The following is a 26,065-nucleotide window of genomic DNA, read 5'->3' as shown; positions in this document are numbered from 1 at the left end:
AAAACCAAAAATAAAAGAAGATGAACAAACCAAACAATGAAGACGAACAACAACCAAAAATAAAAACGAAGAGAAAGTTGGGGGGGTTCGCCGGCTCCGGCAGCCTCGACTTTGTCGAGGCATGGGAAACCGCGAACACGCCCAACCTGCGACTTTGGCCGACATAGTAGCCGTATCCCGAAGGAACGACTACTATCCCGCCCGGGGCGTACCAGAACCAAACCATTGCTCGGCCACCGTTCCCCGCGGACGTATCCACGAGGATGGGGAAGCCTCCCAATGGCAGGCCCATACTAGGAGGTTGCCCGACCACACGCCCCTAACCTAACCTAACCTAACCTAACCTAACCTAACCTTTTTTTTTTTTTTTTTTTTTTTTTTTTTTTTTTTTTTTTTTTTTTTTTTAACGTGTGGAAAATCTTCAAAAGACCGTCACCTCGCCGGAGGGATGGCGAGGTGGTGTGTGAGACTTGACTCACTAAAAACCACACGGTGTACCTACGAGCGCCTATGCCGGAGCCAGGGGATTCGCAAGTGCATTCTACCCCAGCTCCGACGGCGACGGCCCGCCCTGTAGATGTTGTAGGGCAGGCCCCATCTCGTTTTGTGGTTAGGGCGACCTATTTCGCCCTACTCCATTGTGGAGGCGTGTGGGTACACGCGCACACCTCCGGGGCCTTTGGATTGGGGGACTGCCTCCCTCAAGGCAGTCACCCCGGCCCCAGTGGGGGATAGAGGGGGGCGGAGTTGGGTACGCCCCCACCTCTAGGCCTGGCTCTTCTGCGGCGGAGGGAAGCGGGACGATCTGACTCCCGCTCCCTTTCCGCCGCCTCCTTCCGCGAGATAACTTCCTCGCAGAAGGAGCTCACCGCCAGCCACGATCTCTCGCTACTGATCATCCTCCGAACTAAATTCGGCAGCGAGAGATCGTCCCCCACTATTCGTGTGAGGACACGGCGCTCACTCTCGAACGCTGGACATTCGTCCAGCGTGTGTTGCGCCGTGTCCTCCACACCTCCGCACTCGTGGCAGCCGGTCGTCGGCTCCTTCCTCGCCACATGACACAGATACCGCCCGAAGCACCCGTGCCCGGACAGTATCTGTGTCATGCGGTACGTCAGTGGCCATCTCCTATTCATCCATCTTTTGAGGATGGGACGGACAGCCTCGACGGTCCTCAGGCCGGCCGATGGACTGGCCAGCCTTTCTCTCCACCTGATCCTGAGGATCCGCCGAAAGTCGGACCTCCGCGCTCCAATCTCATGGCCAGCGGGTGCCTCCCCCATGGAACGTCGCTCCGCGCGCCAGTGATACACTGACGCGTGGAGCTCCGCTACCAAGTCCCACGGAGGAGACCCCGCCAGCAGACCCGCCGCTTCCCCGGATATGGTGCGGTAGCCTCTTATGGCCCGTATGGCCATGACCCTGTGTGGCCTGTTAAGGCAGGCCACATTTTCCCTACCTAGGGCCCCCACCCAGATGGGGGCCCCGTACAGGGCCATGGACCGCACCACGCCGAGGTATAGGCGGCGGGAACCTTCTCCCGGGCCCCTCACATTTGGCAGCAGCCAGCTAAGAGCGCCGGCGGCTGCCATAAGGCGAGGGACCAGGTTCCGAAAGTGAGCGCGGAAGCTCCAACGACTGTCCAGGTCAAGCCCCAAATACCTAATACAGGGCTTGACCCCCACCCTCTGGCCACTGACGACCAGCTGGGCATCCGGAGGTGGCGCGCGCCGAGGCCCATGAAAACATAGGACCTCGGTCTTCTCCAGCGCCACCTGGAGCCCAAGCCTCCTTATTCGGCCGACGACCAGTGCCACGCTTGCCGTGGCAAAGCGGGTAGCCTCCCGTAGGTCCCGCCCCCGGGCAGTGACCAAGGTGTCATCCGCGTAACACACGAGGTCAGTGCCCGTTAAAAGGGCGCCCCGCAGGTTCCAATCATACCCGATGTTCCACAGGATCGGGCCCAGAACCGACCCCTGTGGAACACCGCGTTGCATGTCCCTCGGCACTACAACGCCGTTCCGCCCCGTGCAGAGCACAGACCTGTCTTCGAGATAGGCCCCGATCACGTCCCGAATGTAGGGAGGCGCGCGATGGTACTGCAGCGCCTCCCTAATAGTCGCAAAGGGCAGGGTGTTGAAGGCGTTCTTTATGTCCAACGAGACCGCCAACAACACCCCACCCTGGGACGTCGCCTCTTCCGAGAGGGAGCGCACACGCGAGATCGCGTCTATCGTCGAGCGCCCCTCTCGGAACCCGAACTGCTTCGGGCTGAGATCGGGACCTACCTGAGACAGGTGTTGGACGAGTCGGCCCGCCAAGATTCTCTCGAAGAGCTTGCCGATCTCGTCCAACAGCACTATGGGGCGGAACGCCGAGGGAACCACCGAACCTGCGGGGTGCTCCGCTTTGCGGAGCAGGACCACTCTACCCGCTTTCCACTGATTGGGAAACCGTCCCGACTCCAGACACGCATTGAACAAGCGCCGGAGTCGGTCCCCTAGGGTGTTTAGGGCCAAGGCCAGGACGCGGCCGTGGATGCCATCCGGACCCGGGGCGACATTCTTGCCCCGGAGTTTATCCACGGCCGCGGCGAACTCCTCCACGGTGATGGCAGGAACCGCAGCAGCGCTGACGCCGCTGGCCTCTCCATCACTGCCACGCGGCATCATCGGAGGAGGTGTGAAGGGAGGCTGTCTCGGGAACAGCTCCTCCAACACCTCCTCCAACTGCTGCGGCTGGAGACCCTCTGCCACGGGGGGCGCCCAGGGGCGTAATTTGCCCCTGACGAACCTATAAGGACGCCCCCATGGATCCCTGTCCAGGGTCTCCAGGAGTTCTTCCCTGGCTGTCTCCTTGGCCCTGCTGATGGACAGCTGCAGAGCTTTCTTCCTCTCTTTGTACTGCTCGTACAGCTGTGCTTCCTCGTCGGCGTCGCGGCCCCGCCTGAGTCGGCGGTGCCTGGTGTACCGGCGGCGGGCGGCGGAGCACTCCTCCCTCAACGCCGCTATCTCCTCCGACCACCAGTACACCTGACGCCTAGGAGGTCGAGGGCCGGCTCGGGGCATCGCCGCGTCGCAAATGTGCGACAGAGCCTCACCGAACCAGCCCACCTCTGCGTCGACCTCCACAGGCCCCTCCGGTATGGGAACCCAGGCCTGGACGATGGAAGCCTCCATCAGCACGTCTTTATTCAGACGTTTCAACACCCATCTGGGGAGTTGTGGGACATTTCTCTCCTGGCGACCGGGGTGCGGAGCTACGGGTGAGGGGAGAACGTCTATCCGAATGTAACGATGATCGGATAGCGTCTCCACCTCATCCAACACCTGCCAGCTCCGCACCCTCTGTGCGATCGCTGGACTGCAGAGGGATACGTCGACATGCGACTCCCCCTGCTGTCTCACGCACGTGGCGGCCGACCCTCGGTTTAACACCACCAGGCCGGCCGCGGCCGCCCAGTCTTCCAGGACCCTGCCTCGAGAGTCGGTGATGGGGGAGCCCCATGCCGTGGATTTGGCATTGAAGTCCCCCATCACCATCATTGGACGGGCCGAGTATAGCTCAAGAGCGGCCCCCAGCCCGTCCATGAACTGCTCGAACTCGGCGAGAGTCCTGTTCGGAGAGAAGTATGTCCCGACAACGACGGTTTCCCCCCAACTCACACCTATGTACCCCGCTCCGCCGAATAGGCGGCTGACGAGCGGGGTTGCGGAATTGCCCGCACCGACAATGGCCACCAGGCCAGAGGGGTCGCCGAACCAATGGTCACTACGTGGGACACGATATGGTTCGGCGACCACTGCAAGGTCAACTCCCCACTGCGCCGTGCTCTGCAGAAGCAGATCTTGGGCGCGCGCGCAGTGGTTGAGATTCCCCTGCAGGAGGCGATGGACTGCCATTATTGACCGGTGTCCATCACCTCAGCCTCTCCCCGGCGGCCATTGCCGCGGGCCGACGACAGTGCGGATCCCGTCTTTTTGTTGCGGGACTGGGGGCACTTTTTGGCCCCCACCCGGTGATCAGCTGGGCGACCCGCCGCTGCGCAGACCACGCAGTGTGGGGCCGCCGAACATCCGGCCGCTTTGTGGCCGGGAGCCCCACACCGGTAGCAAAGGCCACTCCGGTCCTCCTCGTGCGAGCACCGTGCCACCACGTGCCCGCTTTCGAGGCACCGGAAACACCGGAGTGGCTTCTGCCGCAGCAGCTCCACAGTGGCCGAGACCCAGCCGATCCGGATCCGCCCTGCCGTCGTCACTTTCTTGACCGCGGCCAATGGGGCCCGCACCCAGCAGGTGCCCAGGCCCGACGCGCCGCGCCGAATCACCCCGACGTTGACGGCGTCCGCCGTGCACTCGCCGTGCTGTGCCACGGCGGCCGCCACCTCCTCCCGGTCGGTACCGTCATCCAGGCCCATGACCCTCATCTCCGCGGTCTTGGTGGGCCTGGCGATACGGACCGTACCGTCCGGGAACACGTCCCGGAACTTCGACGCGAGCGCGTCGGCCTGGTCTCCCGTCTGGGACCCTGGGATCTCCAGGATCCGGGCCCCAGTAGCCGCGGTCTTGAAGCGCAGGCTTCCTATCCCCAAGGAGGCGAGGTCGATCTTATCCTTCGCCTCCTTGAGGACGGCGGAGTAAGTCACTCCCGCCGCTTCTGCCTCCGGGCACAGTGTAACCACCACCGCCGCCGATCGCGGGGCACGCAACTTTGATGGCGACGGCGGGGCCGGCTTTCCCTTCTTCCCCTGAGAAGGAGCCCCAGAGGTCCTCTGAGTACTCTGAGTACTCTGGGTCTGCCTCTCAGGGACGTTGCGGTTTTTGCCGCCCCGTCGTACCACTGTGCTCCAGCCCTCGGTTGCGCGCCCCGCGCCCGACGGCCCCGGCTGTTGGCTGCCAGAGGCAGGCCGGTTGGCGGGTTGAAGCGGCGGGAATTCTGCGCCTCGCGCCCCCCGCAGATGGGGAGCGTCCCTGAAGCCCGGTCCCCCTGCGCCGGGGAGCCGGGACAACACCTCGTATTGCCCGTCGCTTTGCAGCGGCGGGCGGTGCTCAGGGCGGATTGATGTCGCCGGGGAGTTGAGACCCAGGGCGGCCTTTATCTCCCTGATGCCCTTCTCAATTTGGATCCCTATTCGGGCATCTATCAACTCCCCGGTGGCCCTCATTATTTCCGCCCTGAAGGCCCCGACCTCATCTAGCTCAGGGGTCGGGGCAGGTGCCCTTACCCTCGCAGGCCCCTGCGGCGCCTGGGAAGCGGCCGAAGGAGGTTGCGACCCCGAGTTCGCCGCGAGCTGCCGCATCTCGGCTTGGAGCGCCAGGAGCTGGTTTCGGAGCTCCTTGTTCTCCTTACGGAGCTCCTCCACCTGCGCCTCCAGCATTCGCCGTTTGACGGCGCTCGCGGTGAACTCGCTGTCGATGACGGCACTCCCGTCCAGTTCCTCCGCCATCAGCATCACGGAGCTGATGCTCTCCTTCAGCCGCTTCTGGTCGGTCCCCTTTAGGTTTCCGCACCTGTGCACCGTGTCCAGGGCAGCCCCGAGCTTTCTCTGGGCCTCCGCCCTGAAGACGGCCACAGGCTGCGAGTCATCCATTGGGGGGACCTTCTCCTTTCCCGCAGGGACCTCCGAGGGTCGGACGAACAACCCGTCGTCCCCTCGTTTTTCCTGCCGCCGGGACTTCGGCGACGTTGCCGGACTCTTTGTGCCACGGCCCACGGGCACCGCCAGGACAATCCCATTCCCGGACGACGGGCAGGGGATTTTGGACGGCTTGCCCGCCGCCCCGGAAGGGCCCGGTCCATCCACGTGCGGCCGCTTCGGCACGGCCGCCTTCGCCAGCCCGTCCTCGCTCGACACAAGGCAGCCGGACAAATCGTCCTCTACCAGCATCGAGCGCGTCGAGCGCGTGGAGCGCGTCGACGACGCTGAAGAGGCCGAGATGCCCGCGACCTTGCTCGCGAGACGGGCCGCGACCTCGCCGCCGACCGCACCGTGTCGGCGTCCGCCAATGTGACGGAGTCCGTCATGGAAACCTAACCTAACCTAACCTAACCTAACCTAACCTAACCTAACCTAACCTAACCTAACCTACCCTACCCTAACCCACCCTAACCTAACCTAACCTAACCTAACCTTTTTTTTTTTTTTTTTTTTTTTTTCGAGGGAAAGGTTTCAGTACCGAAACGTCCGCCTTTATGAAGGGGAGCGGACGAATACTGTGGGACTGGACGAATCCGACCCACCAAAACCCCCCGGTGTTCCTCCTTTACAACCGCGTGAAAGCGCCGTCATGCGGGTCCGCCGAAGCATTCGTCCGCATGCCGGCCGCGGGTCTCCATTGAAGGAGCCGCTCGGATGCGGGCGCGGGGACCACTCCGCGCCCACCCTCCTCTGATCACTCTCCTCCCTGGAGCTTAGGATGCCCCTACATCCGCCGCCCCGAGTGTCTAGGTTGGGACTTCGGGTGCAAGCACCCTCCGCCCCCCTCCACGCCGGGCGCAAGGCGGTGGAACAGCAACACCGCCTGCCGCCCGGTGCCCCGACACGGGTCGGGGACTCTCTCACAGACACACCAACAGCGACCAGATTCAGCCGTTGGTGGTCTGGCCACCGGGCCGCCTTAGGGAACGGCTCGTGGCTTACTCACTAGGGGTTGTTTAAACACACCCCAACAAACATACATACCCCGGGTCGCCATGCGTTCCCCGGGATCGTACCTTCTCTCACTCCGGACACAGCGGCGTCGCCACCACCGCGCCCGGGGGCTCCCCTTTTTAAGGGGGGGCAACACACACTCATCGGGCCTCAGCCCGGTGCTCATAAGGAGCCACTACACCGCTCTGCCGATCATCCTTGCGGACGCCAGGCAAGAGCGGAGCACAGGGAGCTCCAGTCGTGCGACGACTAGACAGCCCCTTCGCTGGCAGGCGGACACGTAGTGCCCTTCTCTGCAAGCGTCACATTGTTCCGCACAGTAGCGCGGTCTCTCTTGGCGCGACACTTCGCGTCCCACACGATGTGGTTCGTATGGTTGTAGCCATACTCCACACAATGGAGGCAGCGCGCCGCCGCAACACAGGAAGAGGCTTTATGCCTTCTCCGGCCGCAGCGGAAGCACCGGCCACCATAGTCCACCTTCATCGTGCACACCCGCGCCACGTGGCCAGGCCGCAGGCAGCGGTAGCACTTAACAACACTGTCCCAAATGGGCGGCTTACCTCCATAAGTCCCGGTAACAGCACTATCCCGTATAACGGTAGGCGTTCCTTCACATGGGCCCGGACGTCGAGCGCGACGCCGGGTCACTACCGTCCATTCACTCTCAGCGGGCACCCGAGCACCCGAGTCCTTCGAGGCCGCCGCGGCCGCCGAGGCGGGGGGGGGACTCGTCGGCCGGGGAGCGGGCACGCCGCCTAGAAGTCTGCCTCTTCTTACGTGGCGCCCGCGGGGCGGGCTCCGATGGCGTCGCCCCGGCCGCTGCGTTGACCTTGCCCGGTGCCTGGCACGGAGCCTGGCACGGCGCCGTCGCGGCGGGCGCGAGGCCCGCCGCGTCGGTCGCGGTGCCGACCGCCGCGCCCGCCGAGCAGGCTTTCCTCTCTGAAGCGAGTCGCTCGAGCACCGCGAGGCGGGCATCAAGAGCGACCTCGATTCTTCTCGATAACACATCGTCCTCATAGTACGGGGGGTCGGGCGATAAGCAGGCCGCAACCCGGTGCGTGACGTCATCCGACGCTCGCTCCGGGGCCGCCATGCTACCACGCGACTCCACCTCACATAAACGCACTTTTATAGCGCGTTTCTTCCTCGCTATTTTCATCCCTATCGAGACTTTCTTTACGCTCGCAAAGAGATCTAAAATCCCTGTCATCAGTTCAGCCATACTTTCCGAAACATGAGTAACGGTTTCTGGCGCCGATGCATTCCTCTCGATGGTACTGGTTTCAGAGTCCATCCTACGCCAGACACTCATCACTTTGTCCTCACACAACTTCACCTCACTTATTACATGGTCTAGTAACGACTTATATGTCCCACTAACCTGTGTTTCCGTCCCTGCAGCTTGAAGCCGCTGCTCAACACTAGACAGGAGTCGCAGTTTATCTAGGAGCTTACCTTCTTCCGATGCATCCATCTTAGTGGTTTTCACCAACACTCACTGTACACACAATAACTCTCGCGCCGTGAAACAGGTTAGAACCTGTTTACACGGCGTTATCGGAGACGTGACGTCACTACGGCGCCGCTAGTTAGGCGGGCGACGCGGTCCGGGGTCGGCGGTGCGCGCGGTCCCAGCGGCACACGGAGCAACGAAAACACGTCCGCTTGCCACCGCGTCTCGAACGCGACTCCAACCTAACCTAACCTAACCTAACCTAACCTAACCTAACCTAACCTAACCTAACCTAACCTAACCTAACCTACCCTAACCTAACCTAACCTAACCTAACCTAACCTAACCTAACCTAACCTAACCTAACCTAACCTAACCTAACCTAACCTAACCTAACCTAACCTAACCTAACCTAACCTAACCTAACCTAACCTAACCTAACCTAACCTAACCTAACCTAACCTAACCTAACCTAACCTAACCTAACCTAACCTAACCTAACCTAACCAAACCTAACCTAACCTAACCTAACCTAACCTAACCTAACCTAACCTAACCTAACCTAACCTAACCTAACCTAACCTAACCTAACCTAACCTAACCTAACCTAACCTAACCTAACCTAACATAACCTAACCTAACCTAACCTAACCTAACCTAACCTAACCTAACCTAACCTAACCTAACCTAACCTAACCTAACCGGAGGTTTAATTTGTTCTCTCGGTATCAAATAGAATTGTTACAACGAAATTACATCGCCTTCTAAAGTTGCTAGTGGCGCCATCTGTTATACAATAGAGCTGTCGTGCTGTATGTGCTTATGCCAACCATTCTATGGAAGTGTGGTAATGTTCTGATATTGTTCTGGGTGCTGGGTGGTCTGATTTTGTACTTCTCTCGATGCGGAGAGGGGGGGGCGGGGATGGTCACGTCTTCTTTTCGTTTCGTTTCGTTTCGTTTCGTTTCGTTTCGTTTCGTTTCGTTTCGTTTCGTTTCGTTTCGTTTCGTTTCGTTTCGTTTCGTTTCGTTTCGTTTCGTTTCGTTTCGTTTCGTTTCGTTTCGTTTCGTTTCGTTTCGTTTCGTTTCGTTTCGTTTCGTTTCGTTTCGTTTCGTTTCGTTTCGTTTCGTTTCGTTTCGTTTCGTTTCGTTTCGTTTCGTTTCGTTTCGTTTCGTTTCGTTTCGTTTCGTTTCGTTTCGTTTCGTTTCGTTTCGTTTCGTTTCGTTTCGTTTCGTTTCGTTTCGTTTCGTTTCGTTTCGTTTCGTTTCGTTTCGTTTCGTTTCGTTTCGTTTCGTTTCGTTTCGTTTCGTTTCGTTTCGTTTCGTTTCGTTTCGTTTCGTTTCGTTTCGTTTCGTTTCGTTTCGTTTCGTTTCGTTTCGTTTCGTTTCGTTTCGTTTCGTTTCGTTTCGTTTCGTTTCGTTTCGTTTCGTTTCGTTTCGTTTCGTTTCGTTTCGTTTCGTTTCGTTTCGTTTCGTTTCGTTTCGTTTCGTTTCGTTTCGTTTCGTTTCGTTTCGTTTCGTTTCGTTTCGTTTCGTTTCGTTTCGTTTCGTTTCGCTTCCTGGACGTGGAAAATTCTGTCCCGTTAATTCTGACCTCCTTGATCTCTTCCAGTGATCTGTGCCACCATATGCATAGCATTCCCGAGCATTATTTCCACTCTGAACCGGTATGTAAGTAATTATTCTGCCGCTGACTGCCACCGTTACGGTCACCACCCACAGCTTGTTCGATCGCCATTAGTACACTTTCACTTTTTAATTGTCTTCGTAGTCTGAAATAATATCTTTGCGCCACTACCGAACGTTTTGGTTGCAAATCATTTCTTAATAAATTTACCACTGCTTCGTATGTTCCGGCTTCCGTGGGCTGATCAAGTTACTTAATAGTTCATACGCCGCATCGCCCGTGACTCTATCAGTGTCGGCAACCACAAGTCGCGTTATATTCCGTTCACGTTGAAATACATCTCCAAACGTTCCGTGTATATCAACAACAAACCTCATAATAGCTTTATTTATATCAAGACTAGTTTAAATTTCAAGTTTCAAAAATTATGCGAATGTTCTAAAACTAATTCATTAGTCTCAACAGATTTCGATTCTAACTTTAAATTTGGTACAGTACGGGCTTTCTTAATGGTATGAATCTCCGAGCAGTGATACCCTTACCCTTAACATTAAAATCTACTAGCCAGTGGTGACATTGCCACTCTTCCGTACCACTGTGACCTAACTGCTTCGCTAAGTGAGCATCGATCATTGAGACCAAAGACCCATCATCTAAAAGTGCAAAAGTTTCAATATTGGCAATCGGACCATACAAAATAACAGGTAAAACTTTCAAAAGTATTCTCTTTGCGCATTTTTGTTTTTGAAAAAGATATATTATTACTACTAGTACTCTGAACTACATATTTTATCAGAAGAAAAATTCATATTATCCTTCTGATAAATTACAGTGGCAATATTTGTACTATGTGAAAAAGAATTTTCCGATTTATTTTCAACGTGTAATAATTTATGATGATTTTGTTTAAAAACATCGCACAGTTTAGCTCTACAAAATTTCCAGCTGTACTTGCCCCTTTTCGGGCATTTCGGACAGAGTTTTTCCTTCTTGAAAGAAGAATTTCAAGTCTTATATTAGACAATTTTTATGTAAGAAAGCCTATTATAGGATAGATGAATTCATAGATGACAGCAACATCTAGCAAAAATAAGTCCTTTTTTGCGGACAACGTTATAATTTCTTTTTCTTATTTTCTTGAAATAATGATAATAATTATTTTCTCAAAATATAATTGCATACCGGCTTCGTATTGATTGTCACATGCATTCTTGTGTAAAGTGCAAATACTATAACTACCATATATGGTAATTTTTAGTAGTTATGACGTGGTCGAGTGGATTGAGTAGTCATGCTCACTAAAATATCCAGACATGTGGTGGCGTTATGGGCCGGGTCATTGGGCTCCCGAAAATATGGTCGAGCGCAGTGACGGCTGGCTAATACATCATACTCGTAAACGAGTGCTGCTTGTAGGGACTGGTCAGTGGTCAGCTCTAATCACTACGACCGTTATATCCTAGACGAGCTAATACATTAGTGCTAGTTGGTAGTTTGTATTGGCACGTTTGGAATTGGAAATGTAAAGTTAAAAGTATTATTAAAAAGAACAACACGCAAGTTTCTTGCTCGTTCTTCTTGTGATGATACAACTTTCCGAATAAGCGGTAGATTAAATGAATGACAACTACGACTATTCAAAAGTGCATAAATTAAGTTTATTTGAATAAATGATTTTTTATTCTATTCTATTCTTTACACAACTGAGACAGTCCTCATCTGAGAGGGCTATGAATTTAAAACAAGTCTTATTGCTATGTGGGCCAGAACAAAATGCACAAGAAATGAGTTTGGACAAATTTTTATTAATTTGAAGGGGCACAGACGCAGTGGTAGTGTTCGCCCATGTTGATCTTGATGCTTCGGGTACGCAGTCTGCACACAATCAATGCGCGGGCCGCAGACGTGGATGTCGCCCTCGTCCTATTAACTGCCCATGCACATGGCAGTTCAAAGCATGCTTGTTTACTAGACTCCTGCTATAAAAATTCCCCAAGCAACTCGAGTTGTGGTTGCCTGGGTGTGTAGTGTATTGTAGCAAAATGACACTACATATCGTATAACAATGGTTTAATTTGGAAATGACATTATGTAATAATTCAGGTGAATAAATGTATTCTCGTTGACATAATAAATTCATTACTTCTACACAGGTTTTTACTTTTGTAGATATAATAAAAAATATCACTAGGGTTTCTACCAAGTCTAGGGTTAGTTTTAAATGCTGCTACCTCTGATAAAACAATCTGCTCAGGTCGAGCAAAACGAAGCTCGAGGATTTGCAGTACATCCTCAGGACAGGAAGAGATAAGTAACAGTACTGACACTGCTTCTTGAGCTGCGTTGATACCGCCATTATGTTATCTGTGATACCGCGTAGTGAGTGAGTGACTTACGCAACCTGGCCATATTCTCGGCAGGCATATAGGACGATTTTGTATCGTCATATTTCTTTAAATAGTAGCCACTCGTTTACGTTACTAGTACTACTGAACGTGGTAAGGTCCACGGTTGAGGGCCTACTATTTTTATTGGCTAGAGTATAAATCGCATCTGCCAAGCGGGACAGTTCACTCACCTGTACTGTTTGACTGACTTGGCTAGTATTCATATACGAAATATACTGTAGCCTTCGCAAGTTCTAAACATGTTACTTGTCGGTTCCTATTTTATTATTAGTAGTAACTAGTCATCGAACTAACCAAGTCAGACCTTAGGCTACATTATATTATCCTAAGTCATAAGAAGAAATGATTTTTATATTGTTATAAATACATTTCAGGACAGACCATTGAACTTGGCACCCATTTAGATCTCACCTCTTTTGTCGTAGAAGTCAACAATAAAGGCATATATCGACGACCTCGGTGGTCTAGCGGTCTAGCACATCGCTTTACGTCTGATGGTCGCGGGTTCGATTCACAAACATTTGTATTCATGAGTATGATTGTTTGTATCGGTCTGGGTGTTTTCTATGTATGATATGTATGTATTTACGAGAACAAAATATCTATGTACTTGTATCAGTTATCTAGTACCCATAATACAAGCTTTAGATAGCTTAACTTGGGACTAGATGGCGCTGTGTGAATTGCCCTGAGATTATATATCATATCGAACTCGGCTATCATTTCACATTTATGTTTTTGATGGGATAATAGGTCTCACTACACCCCCTCCCCCCCAAACCCGTTGGTCCACTATTTACGGGACATCCTCTATGTATACCTATATAATCAATATATATATATATATATTGATTATATAGTCCTATATATATGTACAGTAAAGTCCTCGAGTGGCGACCACGGACCGGAAGACGCAGCGTGGGAAGACCTCCAGCAAGGTGGACCGACGATCTGGTCAAGATCGCTGGAAGGCATTGGATGCGAGCAGCGCAGGACCGATCGTCGTGGAGATCTTTGGGGGAGGCCTATGTCCAGCAGTGGACGTCTTCCGGGCTGCGATGATGATGATGATGATGATATATATTTATTTATTGATTATAATATATTTAATTGATTAATAATATACCTATTTTTAGACGGAGGGCGGTTCTTATAATTACGTTGAAATACTGTTGAATATTTAATAGGAAAGTGCTGCATCGTCAGCGAAACTGCACGTTGCTACGTGGCGAAGGATTAGAATTGTTATTTTAAAATATACATAATATATGTATAGACACAGAAATAGTACGAGTATGTGGTTCTAATGTGAATTTAGAAATAGAACTGAGCGCCGGACCAATAGAGGTGGCCTTTTATATAAATAGGGTTGTTGTTATTTATTGTTCTCATGATATAATATGTTTACAAACAAACAAAAATAGATCAACATTACCTACTTATCAAACTAAAAGATTTATTAACTAACCATTAGTTAATAAATCTTTTAGTTTGATGTCCTAACATAACATCGATGAATCACTAAATCTAAATGTAAATCACTGTTTTTATTATAGAGGCTATTTTATACTGTCATATATTATTTCACTAATAATTATTGTCACATAATATATGCTGAAATCGCATTTTCAGAATAGAGCAGCTAGTATAAGTTTTCCAAAGTTTACTTAATGTCTAAACATAGCCCCACCTGTCGGTGAGAGGAATTTACCGCAAGCTCCACAGGTAACAACAAAGTTAGATGTTTTTTTATGAAATTGACCTTTGATCAGATATGCACGTGTACCACTAGATGGCGTTATAGCTAAATTAGCGAATCCTTTGAACTGTTTTTTAAAAAACATTGCGTGGCGTAAAAATTAGAATCGTTCATTATGTATACTTTGGTAAATTTTCGATGGGAAATAATCTGCCAACAACAACAATATTGAATGAACTAACCCAATAAAAGGCAAATAAAAAATGTTTATCGTTTTACCTTCAATAATGACGATACAGAATTCCATACAGTTCATACAACAGTCTAAAAATAAGTTTCAAGCTGCTAGCTTTAAAAAGGACGCTTCTCCCATACAACCTTGCACCTACGGGGGTAGGTTAAAAAAGAGCTGTAAGGGGTTACAGCCCTCTTTTCGCATTCAAAAGTAGCCTATGTCCTTTCTCCGGGTGTAGAGTTGTAGGCTAACTGTGTACGAAATTACAGTTAAATTGGTTTAGTAATTTTGGCCTGTAAGACTGATAGAAAGACAGACAAAATTACTGTCACAGTTATAATATTAGTGAGGTATTTAATACACTAATCCAAAAAAGCCAGTAAAAATGTTTCATCGTTCTAGCTTCAAAAATGACGAATTTACATAAAAACTTTTATGTCCCTATTTTATTTTACACCCTTAAAAGCAAAATTTTTACAATCTTTGAATGTCTTATTTATATTTAGTCATCAGCCTCAAAAATAAGTTTCAAGCTTCAACCTGCTAAAATGATAAATTAACGTAAAAAAAAAAGAAATTATTCCTATTTTATTTTACACCTTTAAGGGTAATCTATATATATAAAAAAAGGAATTGCTGTTCGTTAGTCTCGCTAAAACTCGAGAACGGCTGAACCGATTTGGATAATTTTAGTCTTGAAATATTCATGAAAGTCCAGGGAATTGCTTAGAAAATAATAAAAACAGCATTTTTTATTTTCCCATACAAACTGCTCATACCTGTCAAACAACGGGTTCGAACATAGGGTTCGTTCAGAAATTTATAGCATAACTACTTGTACCCGCGACTTCGTGCGCGTGGAATTTAACTTTATTTTTTAAAATAAAAGTAACCTAAGTTATTCCTTATTACATCAGCTACCTGTCAATAAAAGTCCCATCAAAATCGGTCCAGTCATTTCAGAGATTAGCCGGAACAAACAGACATACAGACAGATAAAATTTGTAAAAAATGTTATTTTGGTGTATCTACTGTATTTATATTCATATGCATGTAGTAAAAAAACGGTTTTTTCAATATTACAAACAGACACTCCAATTTTATTTATATTCAAATTCAAATTCAAATTCAAAATATCTATATTCATGTAGGTCTATTACAGACTCTTATGATATGTCAAATCTACCGTCAGTTCGGAATGATATCGAGATGAGAAGAACTGACAAGAAACTCAGCTCGTATTTTTTTCAAATAATAGTGGAACATGTTTATAATAATACATATGTAGTCATTAAAATATGTATAGATGTATAGATTAAATTTAAAAAAAGCCATGACATACTATCTAATTTAATTCTGAGGCGGAACAAAGTTCGTGAGGTCAGCTAGTTTTTTTATAAACTTTGAATGCATAATATATACTTAGCCTCAAAAATAAGTTTCAATCTTCTAATTTAAAAAATGAGGAATTTACATACCCCCGGTAAAATAAAATAGGGCATAAAAGTTTTTAAATGTATTTTTTTTTACAAACTTTGAATATCATATTTATCTAAATTTTAATCAACAGCCTAAAAAATAAGTTTCAAGCTTCTAACTTTAAAAATGATACTTCCATACAACCTTTCATCTCCCCTTTCGACCCCTTACAACCATTTTTTCGCATTCAATGTCCTTCCTCAGGCTCTAGAATATCTGTGTACAAATTATTATATTATTTTAAATCGGGTTAGTAGTTTTGACATGAAAACGAGACAGACAGACAGAGTTACTTTCGTATTTATAATATTAGTAAGGAGTAAGGATAAGGATTCAGTAATTTTTTTTTATAACATTTCTAATACATTTATTATTAATAAACAAAATAAACATATATGTTCACCAAAACGTCGGTAATATCATTCCATTTGAATATTCAAGGTGTGCTATATCAGCTATAATATGTCACGTATCAACTTCATTTATTGTGACAACTGTTTCATCAAATGCCAAGCAATACAAGTTTTCTAGTCGTTGTTAGTTCCTGTCGTACATGTACTGATTATTATTGAATAAAGAATATTATTGAATATTATGATGAATGAATGTAGACAAAAACCGAAAAAGCCGTTTTAGATAATCAAATAATAATAAAAAAAACAATTTATAGGTTTAAATAAAACCTTATATTGTTTAAGTTACTTACTACGTCATTACTTAGGAGATTCACGATATTGTCGAAGAAAATAAATATTGTTTTACATGTTCAGTATGTAGCTTTAGGTGTCGTAATTTAGCAGCAGTTTTGTTTTTCTAAATATTTCATAGGCAAAGAAAAAAATTTTGGTTACACCGTTGGCAACACCGTTGCCTAGTTACGACAAACGAATAAAATAACAAACTTGTCATTCGAGATCTCTTTAGAGTATTATCACAGATAATATAATATTACATAGTATTATGTTCAAAATCACTTTCTTGTAAAATAATTAATTTTGGTTACCTTATCTGTGGCGTGGTTTAATTCACCTCTTCAATGCTACTGACTTTCTGACTGACACAAAACAGATGTCAGTAATACACTGATTTCACTGTCATATTTGAATAGTTCATGTCAAGTGATAACATAACCTCAACAAAAATAAAAAAATTCCGAGTGTTCGCGTGAATTTGCACTAAATCTTATCGAAACAATTAATTAAATATAATTTCTTTTTGGTACTTCATATATTCGGTTTCAATTTTATACGGTTTTCATATCTGGCTGAGGTCGATCAATACTCGCTTGAACAGTGGCGAGGTACAAATAACTACAGTTTCGGATGAAAACTAGAAATTTCTACTTGGACGTAGAATTGTAAGTTTAAATCAATACGGTAATTTTTTATTACTAATAGTACAGAAAATATATAACCTATTAAATGGTGTCTCGTACGGACTCGGTCGCGATCGTCGGGTGCGTGTTTCGTAGAGTTCCCGTGAGATAAATTTTTACGTAACCACTGCAATGGATATCCGACTCACAGGGGAGAGGCCGCGGAGAGCAGATTGAGAGCGCGCAGATTCGTGGAGGAGTGTGTGCAGTCGTTGTTCGGCGAGTGCGGGGCGGCGGCGGCGGCGGTGGACGTGGTGAGCGTGGGCGGCGCGCGCGCGCTGGTGCGGGTGCGCGGCGCGGAGCTGCGCCGGGTGCGCGCCGCGCTGGCGCTGTCGCCCGCAGCCGCCTCGGTGCTGCGGCAGTCTCCCTCGCTGCAAGCTCTCCTCTAGTCTCCTCACTCCACTCGAGCACCACCGCTACTACTGTGAGTGGACCGATATGACTATGGTCTGTTTTTTTTATTCCCGGACCGATATTGTCTACTTCATAAAACTTAACCCTATTTTTTTATTTGAAAGAAAAATATTGTCTGTTTGTAGCTTAATACTGTTAAAAAATACTGTATGTATGGAAACTACAAAAAATTATATTTGTCTTGTACTATTGAAAATATATTGTGATAACTTTGTATAAAACTCTAAAACAATACTAAACATTTATCAACATTATTGAAAAATTTATCATTTAACAGTCAATTTAGTTTTTGAGATTAACTATGCAGCAGACTATGGCCATTAACTTTCCACAATGTGCCATCATCCTCTTTAAATCTTAAAATAGGACTGAATTCAAAATTCTTAATTTGTCCTTTAACTCAATTAACTATTTAATTAAAAACTAAAGATTATTTGTATAAATGTTTTATAACCTACAGTAATGTTGTCATCATCCTACTGTTGCATGTTTATTACTAGTCTGCCGCCCTGGCGAGGACCGGCCACACTAATGTAATCTGTTATATTTCCCATTTTTTTTTATTGGAATATATTATTACTATGTAGACAATTTTTTTAATCTTTTTACTTACAATTAATCAGATCTCATCACATTTGTTAAACAGTGTTTAAAATTTAGTTTTCTAGAATATTTTGATTTGACGGTTCCATTGGTTTAGTAGTTTAGTATCATGGGTGTAGCCACGGTGGGGCAGGGTGGGGCGCTTGCCTCATCCTGGCTGACCTGTAAGGTACCTAACCAAACCTAAAAAAATTAATTGTCTAAGCACTAACTAGGATACTTAATATCCATAAGAAAATTCATCCTCAACAGTTGACACAAAATATAACATAGAGATACAGGGTGCTATAGGGTGTGACCGTTTTGTATGAAAAATTTAAGTGGGGTAAGACTGCAGGGATAGTTTGCTAGTTACATAATATTTTAGATCGCGCCCCGACCCTGAGCCTGGCTGACTATCTAGCTAAAAATGGTCACGGTTATAATTACTCGCTCTGTACAAACATTTTTATTCGATGTATGTATTTACAAACAAAAATGATAAACAAAAACAAAAATGGGACTATTTCTATCAGATTTTTAGTCTCCATTGTACGTTGATGGCGTCGCGTTAATCATCTTATGAGTTTTATGTTTGCGTTTTTTCCAGCGAGATGTCATCCCAGACAATATTAAAATCCGGCCCCGAAGGAAAGGACACGGTGATCGTGGCGAGCCGCGAGGCGCTGTCGGCGCCCAGCTCTGTAGTGCTGCCCGAGCCGCAGGCGGCGCCCGGCCTCATCCTGCCCGACGGCTCCATCAACTGGGGCTGTCCCTGCCTCGGCGGCATGGCCACCGGACCTTGCGGGACGCAGTTTCGAGACGCATTCTCATGTTTCCATTACAGGTGACTATTTTTTTTATAGAGATCACATTGTCTGGTTCACTTCTGATTTTTATGCGATAGGATTATTAGGGTTAATTTTAAAAATAAAAACCGGAACATCAGTTTAAATTTTCCAGTTCCGTTTCGATCCGGTTCATTTCGAAAACGTCGTGCAGGCCTGTACGCTTACGTATACTTTTGATATGACGTTTCAGCGAGGCGGATCCGAAGGGCAGCGACTGCTACGAGAAGTTCAGCGTGATGCAGGACTGCATGGCGCGGTACCCCGAGCTGTACGGGAAGGACGACGACGACGACCTCGCCGCCGCGCTCGAGTCCTCGGCCAATGACCCCGCGCCGCCCTCGACCCCCTCGACCCCCGCGCCCCCCCCGCCCCCCTCGCACCCCGCACACCCCGCGGACGCCTCCCCGGCCGCCGCCGCGTCTTCGTCACACTAACGTGTCAACACCCACATCATTTTATACTGAGAACAACGAAGAATGGCAGTTGAATAATTGTCCACGATGCTGCCGTACCGACTCGTCACCTTGAGACATGTTGCACGCTCTATATACACGGGACGCTCACCGTGACAACATTATGAGGTCCAGAATTTCTACTCCGTATCGTCACAGTCGCGGGCCGACTGAAACTGTTTGATGGTGTGCTCTAGTAGTACCACGCGCCGTTCTATATACCCTGTGTCAATTTCTCTGCTATGAGTAATTCAAATAGGTCAAATGGTCGATCAGTTTATAATTTATGTGGGTGATGTCGAATTTTTTAAACAAAATAATATAGTTTACAAATAGAAATTAAATTGGTTCGTTTTTAATATGAAAGATGCATTTCTCAAACGTTACATTATTCCATCTACTCTGATCTGCCACTAGTTCTCCGTCTCGCCGCGGTGATGATGGCAAATAAATGATTCCATTGTTGTTGTTGTTCCATTAACAGAGTGTGATCGCTGCTAAGAACTAAACATTGACGTGGGTGCGTGTGCGTATGTCCATCAGTGCATTGCTTAGTTTGTTAGAGTAATGTTATTGTTGTTTGTAGTCATTTAGTACGTAAATAAAATATGTTTAATATATATTAGTCTTAATTAAATAACCTATCAGAAAATGTAATAATGTTAGAGATGAAACGGATAGCAGTTTGACCGGAAACCGGATACCGGATATTCGGTCAACCATGTGGCCGAATAGCCCAATATCCGGCAGCCGGATATCCGGTGGAACTTATCTAACTAATAAATCTATTTTCTTTCTATAACAGTCATTTACCATTGAGTGATTAAAAATTTAAAACTAAAACAAATTTTATTCCTTAAGTAATATTAAGACTAACTAAATAAAGCAAATAATTACTTAAAAAAAAATTAGTTACCCTAGTTAGATATTTTTTTTAATTCGGCCGGATACCTATCCGACCGAATAGTAGTTATGCGGTATTCGGTCGGATAGTGTTAAGGCCGCCGGATAGGCTGGATACCGAATAGTTACCGGATATCCGTTTCATCTCTAATAAATGTACAGTGTTGCAGAATACTTATCAATTTATCTATGTCTATTTCTACATTATAGTGGACAGCGCCACCTACTGGCTTTGTTAAAAACATACTCGATCCCAGTGAGTGCTAAAGGCAATGCGTACGAACGGCTACAATATCACGACCGTGCCAACAGATGGCAGCAGTAGTGTATTTAGGGGCACAAAATTTACAAATAATGTCAGTCAACTAGGTATAGGTAGGTAACAAAGACAAACTAGAGCTCGCGAAAAATATTTATTTGTTGATTTTATAAAATAATACTTGTTTTACGGGCACGTGAGACGCACACTCTAGTTTAGTTCCACACTAAACTGACACACATGAGCAGATGACATCTATCTAAGGGCAGCCTCAGTGAAGTAGCCGCCGTTGCTCAGCGTCATTACCTTTAGCTTTAGCTGATGTTTTATAAACGATTGAGGTCAGTGCGGGGTCGCGGTTTGACCCGTGCACAGTGCCGGCAACTCATCTAGCGTCTAGTGACGTGTCGTGTCGTGTCGTGTCGTGTTCACTCTGCCCTGTGCATGTGGTATACACGAGTTTACATGTAGGCGCGGCGCGGCGCCGCGGCGCAACGATCATAAAACAAACAATTTCTCAGGCTCCCGAGTGCGTCCGATCACAAACAATGACACGTTCCACACAGTAAATGCAGCATGATAATAGCGCCGTTGTAGTTTAAACATTGTTAGGAAACAGCGGCCTCCACGCGGTCACCCCTCTAGTTAATTCCTGGTAATTTCGCCACAATGAGCTACTTCAACGGACTTCATGTTTATTCCATGACACACGGGTGGTGTCACGCCAGCGTGTAGCTATATCCATAAAAAACACATGACCGTCGACGCTGTTTCCGAGTTAACTAGACTCCAGTTTAGTGTGAGACTAGACGATAACTACTGTGCGTGACATGTGCACGTAAACATGTATTATTTTCTAAAATCCATATATAAATCGTTTTCATGAGCTCTAGTTCATGTTTGTATAGTTTTGCAAATGCACTATAATTGTCTGGTCACTGTAATGTTCCTATTTAATTTATACAGGAATCTGCATTTTTTATAATCATGTAGAAGCTCATTTGGAATGAATAAGAGTTGAGTTTCTTGTCATTTCTTCTTAGCTGGTTATCACTCCGACTCCGAACTGACGGTAGATTTGACATTTCATTAGAGTCTGAAATATATCTGTATTTATAATGATTTTCCGAGTTGGTTTGTTTACGTCGCTGCCGAGACGGCGCGGCGGGATATGAGCGCTATAAAACCGCCACAAGCTGTCATTATAAATTTCATAACACGGATTCTTGTTATTGATAACGTTCCGCGGAGTCCACAGCAGCGTCAGCCGGAACCGAACCCCGTCTGATCGATTGCCAACTACAGTGAAGTGGGATTTTGCCCGCGCACACGGAACGTGCCAATCTGAAGCTTACAACGTCGCTATTAGAGCGACCAGAACGACTCGAGGCGAGTGCGAGGCGGGTAGGTGTAGATAGCTGTGTATGTGTATAGAGTGCCATCCACGTTAGTACAAAGTGCGGCAATGTTGTATATCAGCGTGTTGCATTCCTTGGCAGGCGCATGGGAAAACTATCGCAACACGTCCACTACGACAGACGACTGTCGGCGCGGCGGTCGCATCCATCGCCGGACACCGGACGCCGGCACTACACACTACACACTACACACTACACTACACGACACACAATTACACGTAGAAGGCAATATTTATTAAGTTACCATCGATAAAGTGTTTTTAAAAAGTTCTTGCACTTGTCGATATTATAAGATTATATTTGTGCAGGTCACGAAACGTCTATATTTGGAGGAGCGATCGGTTATCTGTACTTGAGCCAGGCGATATGTCAAGTCAGCTAAAAGAAGCTAAAGTGTTAAAAATGGATGGAGCTTAATAAGAAGAAACGTCCGGAAACTTAAAACTAGCGATAAATTCATTGTCCTTCGATTGCTCTTGTTTCGCTTCTTTTTTAGTTACTTGGCCATTTTGTTCGATAAATCTAATTAGAAATTTGATGTTAACTGCAGAATATATTATATATGTATATAGATGGAGTTACAAAGGGATTGTTGGGTAGTATTATGGATTTGTCAGTTGGTTATTATGGTGATTGTAATAAAACTAGGTGATTGTGTATAAATTAAAATAATTTGCTTCCGTGTATTGTGAATAGATCAATTTCCAACAGGGCTACTGATATTAATATAAATATACGCCGAAATGCGATAGTAAACAGGAAATTATGTTAGTATCGCAGTAGATGTCTTCAACTGTTTTCAAAGTGGGACTCGTGTGCATAGAAATGGATGCCTGCCATGTTGGATAAAACTGACTAAACGGGAAGTCGCTGGGAGTAGAGTGGCGGCCGGCGGCGGCCTCGCCTCACGACGCGCGACGACTGTTTCTGTCGCTTTGTCTGTTGTAGTGTATTGTAAGGCTTTTCTAGCATTACAATACAGTTTGAATGTTTTCAAAAACTTTCCTGAAACTAAACAAGGACAATAAAAATAATTATTATGCTCACAGTAGCTAAAAATGCTCAAGACACGAATTTAGCAGCATGAGATTTGTTGTGGCAGCAGTCTGTTATCAATGGCCACAATAGGAAGCCGGTGGTCGGTGGTCGGTGGTCGGTGGCTACCGTCCTGAGTCCGGCGTAGAGAGTGTGGCACGCCACCGACGGCGGCCGGAGTGCCCGATGTTGGTACTGGTTGGTACTGGTTGGTACTGGGCTCAGTATCAAATGAGCCATTGAATGTCCGCGCTGGCAGCTCATGTGCGACTCAAATGGAACACAGCGCTGATCAACATATTCATTGAGAGTTCTTCAAAGCGCCGGCTGTTGTTTGCTCGCCCTCCATTTCAGTAGTGATGTATTCCGGTACATGCCTACATTGTGTATCTACGATGTAAGTAAATCAGTTATTGAATAATTCGACGAATATCAATTGTTATTGTGCACCAGGCGCCTCGACCGCCGCCACATATATATCCTCTACTCGTGAGGCACTGTACTGAAAAAAAAAAAAAGAAACTGTAAAGATTAAAACTAATCATAAAGAAACCCATGCAGTATTATACAGAAAGTGTAGTATGCAGTCTCAGTAAGTTTATGATATTACGGTATAAATTTTGCACATTGTCGCAGAACTCTGTGTGACGAATTCAACGTTATATAAATGTATAAACGCTACAACGTCATATTAACGTTCAATTTATCTATAATTATATATTATATTTATATAGTTCTTATATAGGTATATTGTTAAACCAAACGAACACTATTTACCCCTTTTTACGAAGTATGTAATTTGTTACAGTTAAAGTTTTTATGGACAAGTAGAGTAGAACTCTATTTTGTCGGGGCTGGCGACTCTACAACTCCGGGTCCTGACTCCTGAGCCGAGCCGATCTGAAGGTGTCCGTATCCATCTCAGTATGCTACCGGATACAGTGGACACCTGCAGTATTCTGAAAATAATGAGAAATGTAAATAAAACAGTAACGGTATGTTATAAGTATCGTCACACGATTCCTGTGTTCTGGTGCTCTGTGTGGATGTTGTCATATTTTGTACAATACAACTATATCTAATTACTATACATGTCAGTATTCACTGCCTACTTGGCTGTCATCTATTCACACAATCTGTCCGTCTTGTTTAAGATCTTATAGTAGTAGTAGTAGATAGTAAACTAATATGTTTTCAGTCTGGTAGCTATATAATACGCACCAACTGTATGACATATTATTGTTTGGGTTTGTGCAGGTGCCGTGGCTTCACATTGTTCCGACACTTGTACCCTATGTGTTTTTTATATATGTTGAAACATTGTTAGTAGGAATGTGGTGGCCGCGATCTAATCGCTCGCAGCCGCGCGCCCCGGCGCCGCGGCCGCGGCCGCCTCCCAACTTTGGCACTGCGTGTCGTGTTTGTTTAATTACAAAACTAATAACACGAACAATGTGTGGTAATATGAACTGATGATCATATTGCTAGCTATGTACCTTGTCAGGTTGACTTCTACGCGGTTCTCCCTGGAAACCATCGTCATAAATTCTTGGTGAATTTAGCTTAGTTTAGCTTAGTTAGCGCAGGCGGGTGGGGTGCAGCATTCCATTATCAGCCATAAAAAACACGAACAACGTAAATGAAGTATTTCAGTCGGTCGTATCGTAGTAGGTACACACAGTGGTGGCGCTGCGAGTGGCTGCGGGCGACTGTAGGTACTGTGTCACTCGTGTGTACATACTCATACTCGAGTACACCCGGGCGACAGCACGTAGCCAGGTTTGGTATAATTTTATCTTAACTGACGTCGATCCGGCTTACGCTCGACTCGAATGGGCGGTTTTTATCGCATTTTTATTACATTTTGTAGTTGTTTGTGACAGTAATGCGTGCATTAATCCGGCGAACGCTGCCTACGTACTCAGTAGGTACATCGATTCCGAAGCCTGCAGGCGCGACGCAATGCATCGGAGCACACTTACTCGTACACCGCGGCGCTGCTTGTTGACGAAGAGCGGGCACGATACATACACTTGGCCTGTGTCTAACTGATCTATCTGATCTGTAAAAAATAGCCTTTTTCAGTTTCTAGACTATAACCAAACTGTGTGCAAATATTCATTTAAATCGGATCTGTAGTTTTGACGTGAAACTGAGATAAACATATAGAGCTACTTTTGCATTTATGATGTTAATAATAATTATATTTGTGAAATTCAATAAAAAATCCTGTCATTATGTTGGAGGAGAGACTTGGTAGTGAGTTGTGTCTGCGGCCGGGACCACACAAGCCAATGTAAGGAGCTTCTCGGTCCGCGGGCTCTCAGAGCGTTCCTCGTTGTCTATAATTTATCGGAGAATACGTAACAGGACACGAGAAGTCGGATGTCGTTTGAAAATTAGTTTCCAAGCGATATTACTAAAGCGCAGCGGCGCGGCGCGGCGGCGATCAGCCGTCACCGTCACCGTCACCGCACTAGTACGTACCTACTAAATACTGCGACATGCCATCCTTACTGAGGACGTTTTTAACCATCGTATCAATCATTCCAGCATTTCTTATGGCTTAAGTATCCAGTTTAGTGTTCATTTAATGATAAACCAGGTGAAAAAGTAGTTTTACTAGTTTTACCGGCGCTCACTCCTCGTGATTGGGTCACGTCGGTTGAAGGGAACAAAGCAAATCATGTCCAAATACTGTATGCTTAATGTTGCCACTTAGTAGAGGCGTTAGGAGTTTTACGACGCTAATAATAAAATACAAAAGTTTTTGAAAGTGCCTAGTGAATATAGTAACAGAAAATGTAATAGGTATCTAGAGATGGAGAACTATAGTCCGCCGCGAGTACACGTGCACGTGTTCAAGAGTTGAATCTAGCTGCCGCTCTTCTATTCTATAGTAGTTAGTAGTACCTCGACCCCTCGCACGCCCCGCCGCCCCGCCGCCCCCCTCCCGCCCGTTGAAAGACGTAGAAAAAAACTTAGGTCTGGCATGCGGTCCACATTCGATTAAGTTTTTGGCAAATAGCGACTATTTTCCAATTTGGCTGCTCTCTGCTAAGTTAATGGTTTGTGATGTCAGCGTGTGGTGGTCTGGAGCGCTTCGAGATAGACGATAGCAGATGCAGGTGTTGTCTGTTGTGACTATTGATTCAGTGCAGGAACAAATAATACAATCAGAAGAATATAACCTTAGAGATATGAAGAAGTAAGAAATA

General features: G+C 46.8%; 2 protein-coding genes and 1 long non-coding RNA gene across 3 annotated transcripts; 1 reads left to right on the top strand and 2 right to left on the bottom strand.

The window, feature by feature from the left end:
* Positions 1–441: 441 nt before the first annotated feature.
* LOC131845757 (uncharacterized) lies at positions 442–6,799 on the bottom strand. Its single transcript, XM_059194849.1, has 5 exons — positions 6,686–6,799; positions 6,244–6,619; positions 4,424–6,033; positions 2,604–3,182; positions 442–2,555 (listed from the first exon to the last, which is right to left on the bottom strand). The coding sequence occupies exons 1-5, from the start codon at positions 6,797–6,799 to the stop codon at positions 711–713; spliced, it is 4,524 nt and encodes a 1,507-aa protein (XP_059050832.1). The 3' UTR covers positions 442–710.
* Positions 6,800–17,328: 10,529 nt separating this feature from the next.
* Positions 17,329–19,214, top strand: LOC131845756 (mitochondrial intermembrane space import and assembly protein 40-B-like). The gene is made up of 3 exons (XM_059194848.1): positions 17,329–17,357; positions 18,540–18,776; positions 18,971–19,214. The coding sequence occupies exons 2-3, from the start codon at positions 18,544–18,546 to the stop codon at positions 19,212–19,214; spliced, it is 477 nt and encodes a 158-aa protein (XP_059050831.1). The 5' UTR covers positions 17,329–17,357; positions 18,540–18,543.
* Positions 19,215–23,260: 4,046 nt separating this feature from the next.
* On the bottom strand, positions 23,261–24,435 carry LOC131845737 (uncharacterized). The gene is made up of 3 exons (XR_009357650.1): positions 24,344–24,435; positions 23,625–23,806; positions 23,261–23,349 (listed from the first exon to the last, which is right to left on the bottom strand). It is a non-coding gene; the product is annotated as an uncharacterized LOC131845737 (long non-coding RNA).
* Positions 24,436–26,065: the final 1,630 nt, after the last annotated feature.

Source organism: Achroia grisella, unplaced genomic scaffold (assembly GCF_030625045.1).
Source record: "Achroia grisella isolate CSIRO2021 unplaced genomic scaffold, CSIRO_AGI_Agris_v1 utg483, whole genome shotgun sequence".
In the NCBI taxonomy this organism is placed as follows: Eukaryota; Metazoa; Arthropoda; class Insecta; order Lepidoptera; family Pyralidae; genus Achroia; species Achroia grisella.
Note: the sequence above shows the minus strand (reverse complement) of the source record. Positions and strands in the feature narration are given on the sequence as shown.

Excerpts from the sequence above, each read along its gene's own strand:
- LOC131845757 (XM_059194849.1), bottom strand. The coding sequence starts at position 6,799 with ATGAGTGTGTGTTGCCCCCCCTTAAAAAGGGGAGCCCCCGGGCGCGGT. Across the intron at positions 6,620-6,685 it reads GGAACGCATGGCGACCCGGG|GCGGCCCGGTGGCCAGACCA; the intron begins GTATGTATGTTT and ends CCGTTCCCTAAG. Across the intron at positions 6,034-6,243 it reads AGGAACACCGGGGGGTTTTG|GTTTCCATGACGGACTCCGT; the intron begins GTGGGTCGGATT and ends AGGTTAGGTTAG.
- LOC131845756 (XM_059194848.1), top strand. The coding sequence starts at position 18,544 with ATGTCATCCCAGACAATATTAAAATCCGGCCCCGAAGGAAAGGACACG. Across the intron at positions 18,777-18,970 it reads TTCTCATGTTTCCATTACAG|CGAGGCGGATCCGAAGGGCA; the intron begins GTGACTATTTTT and ends ATGACGTTTCAG.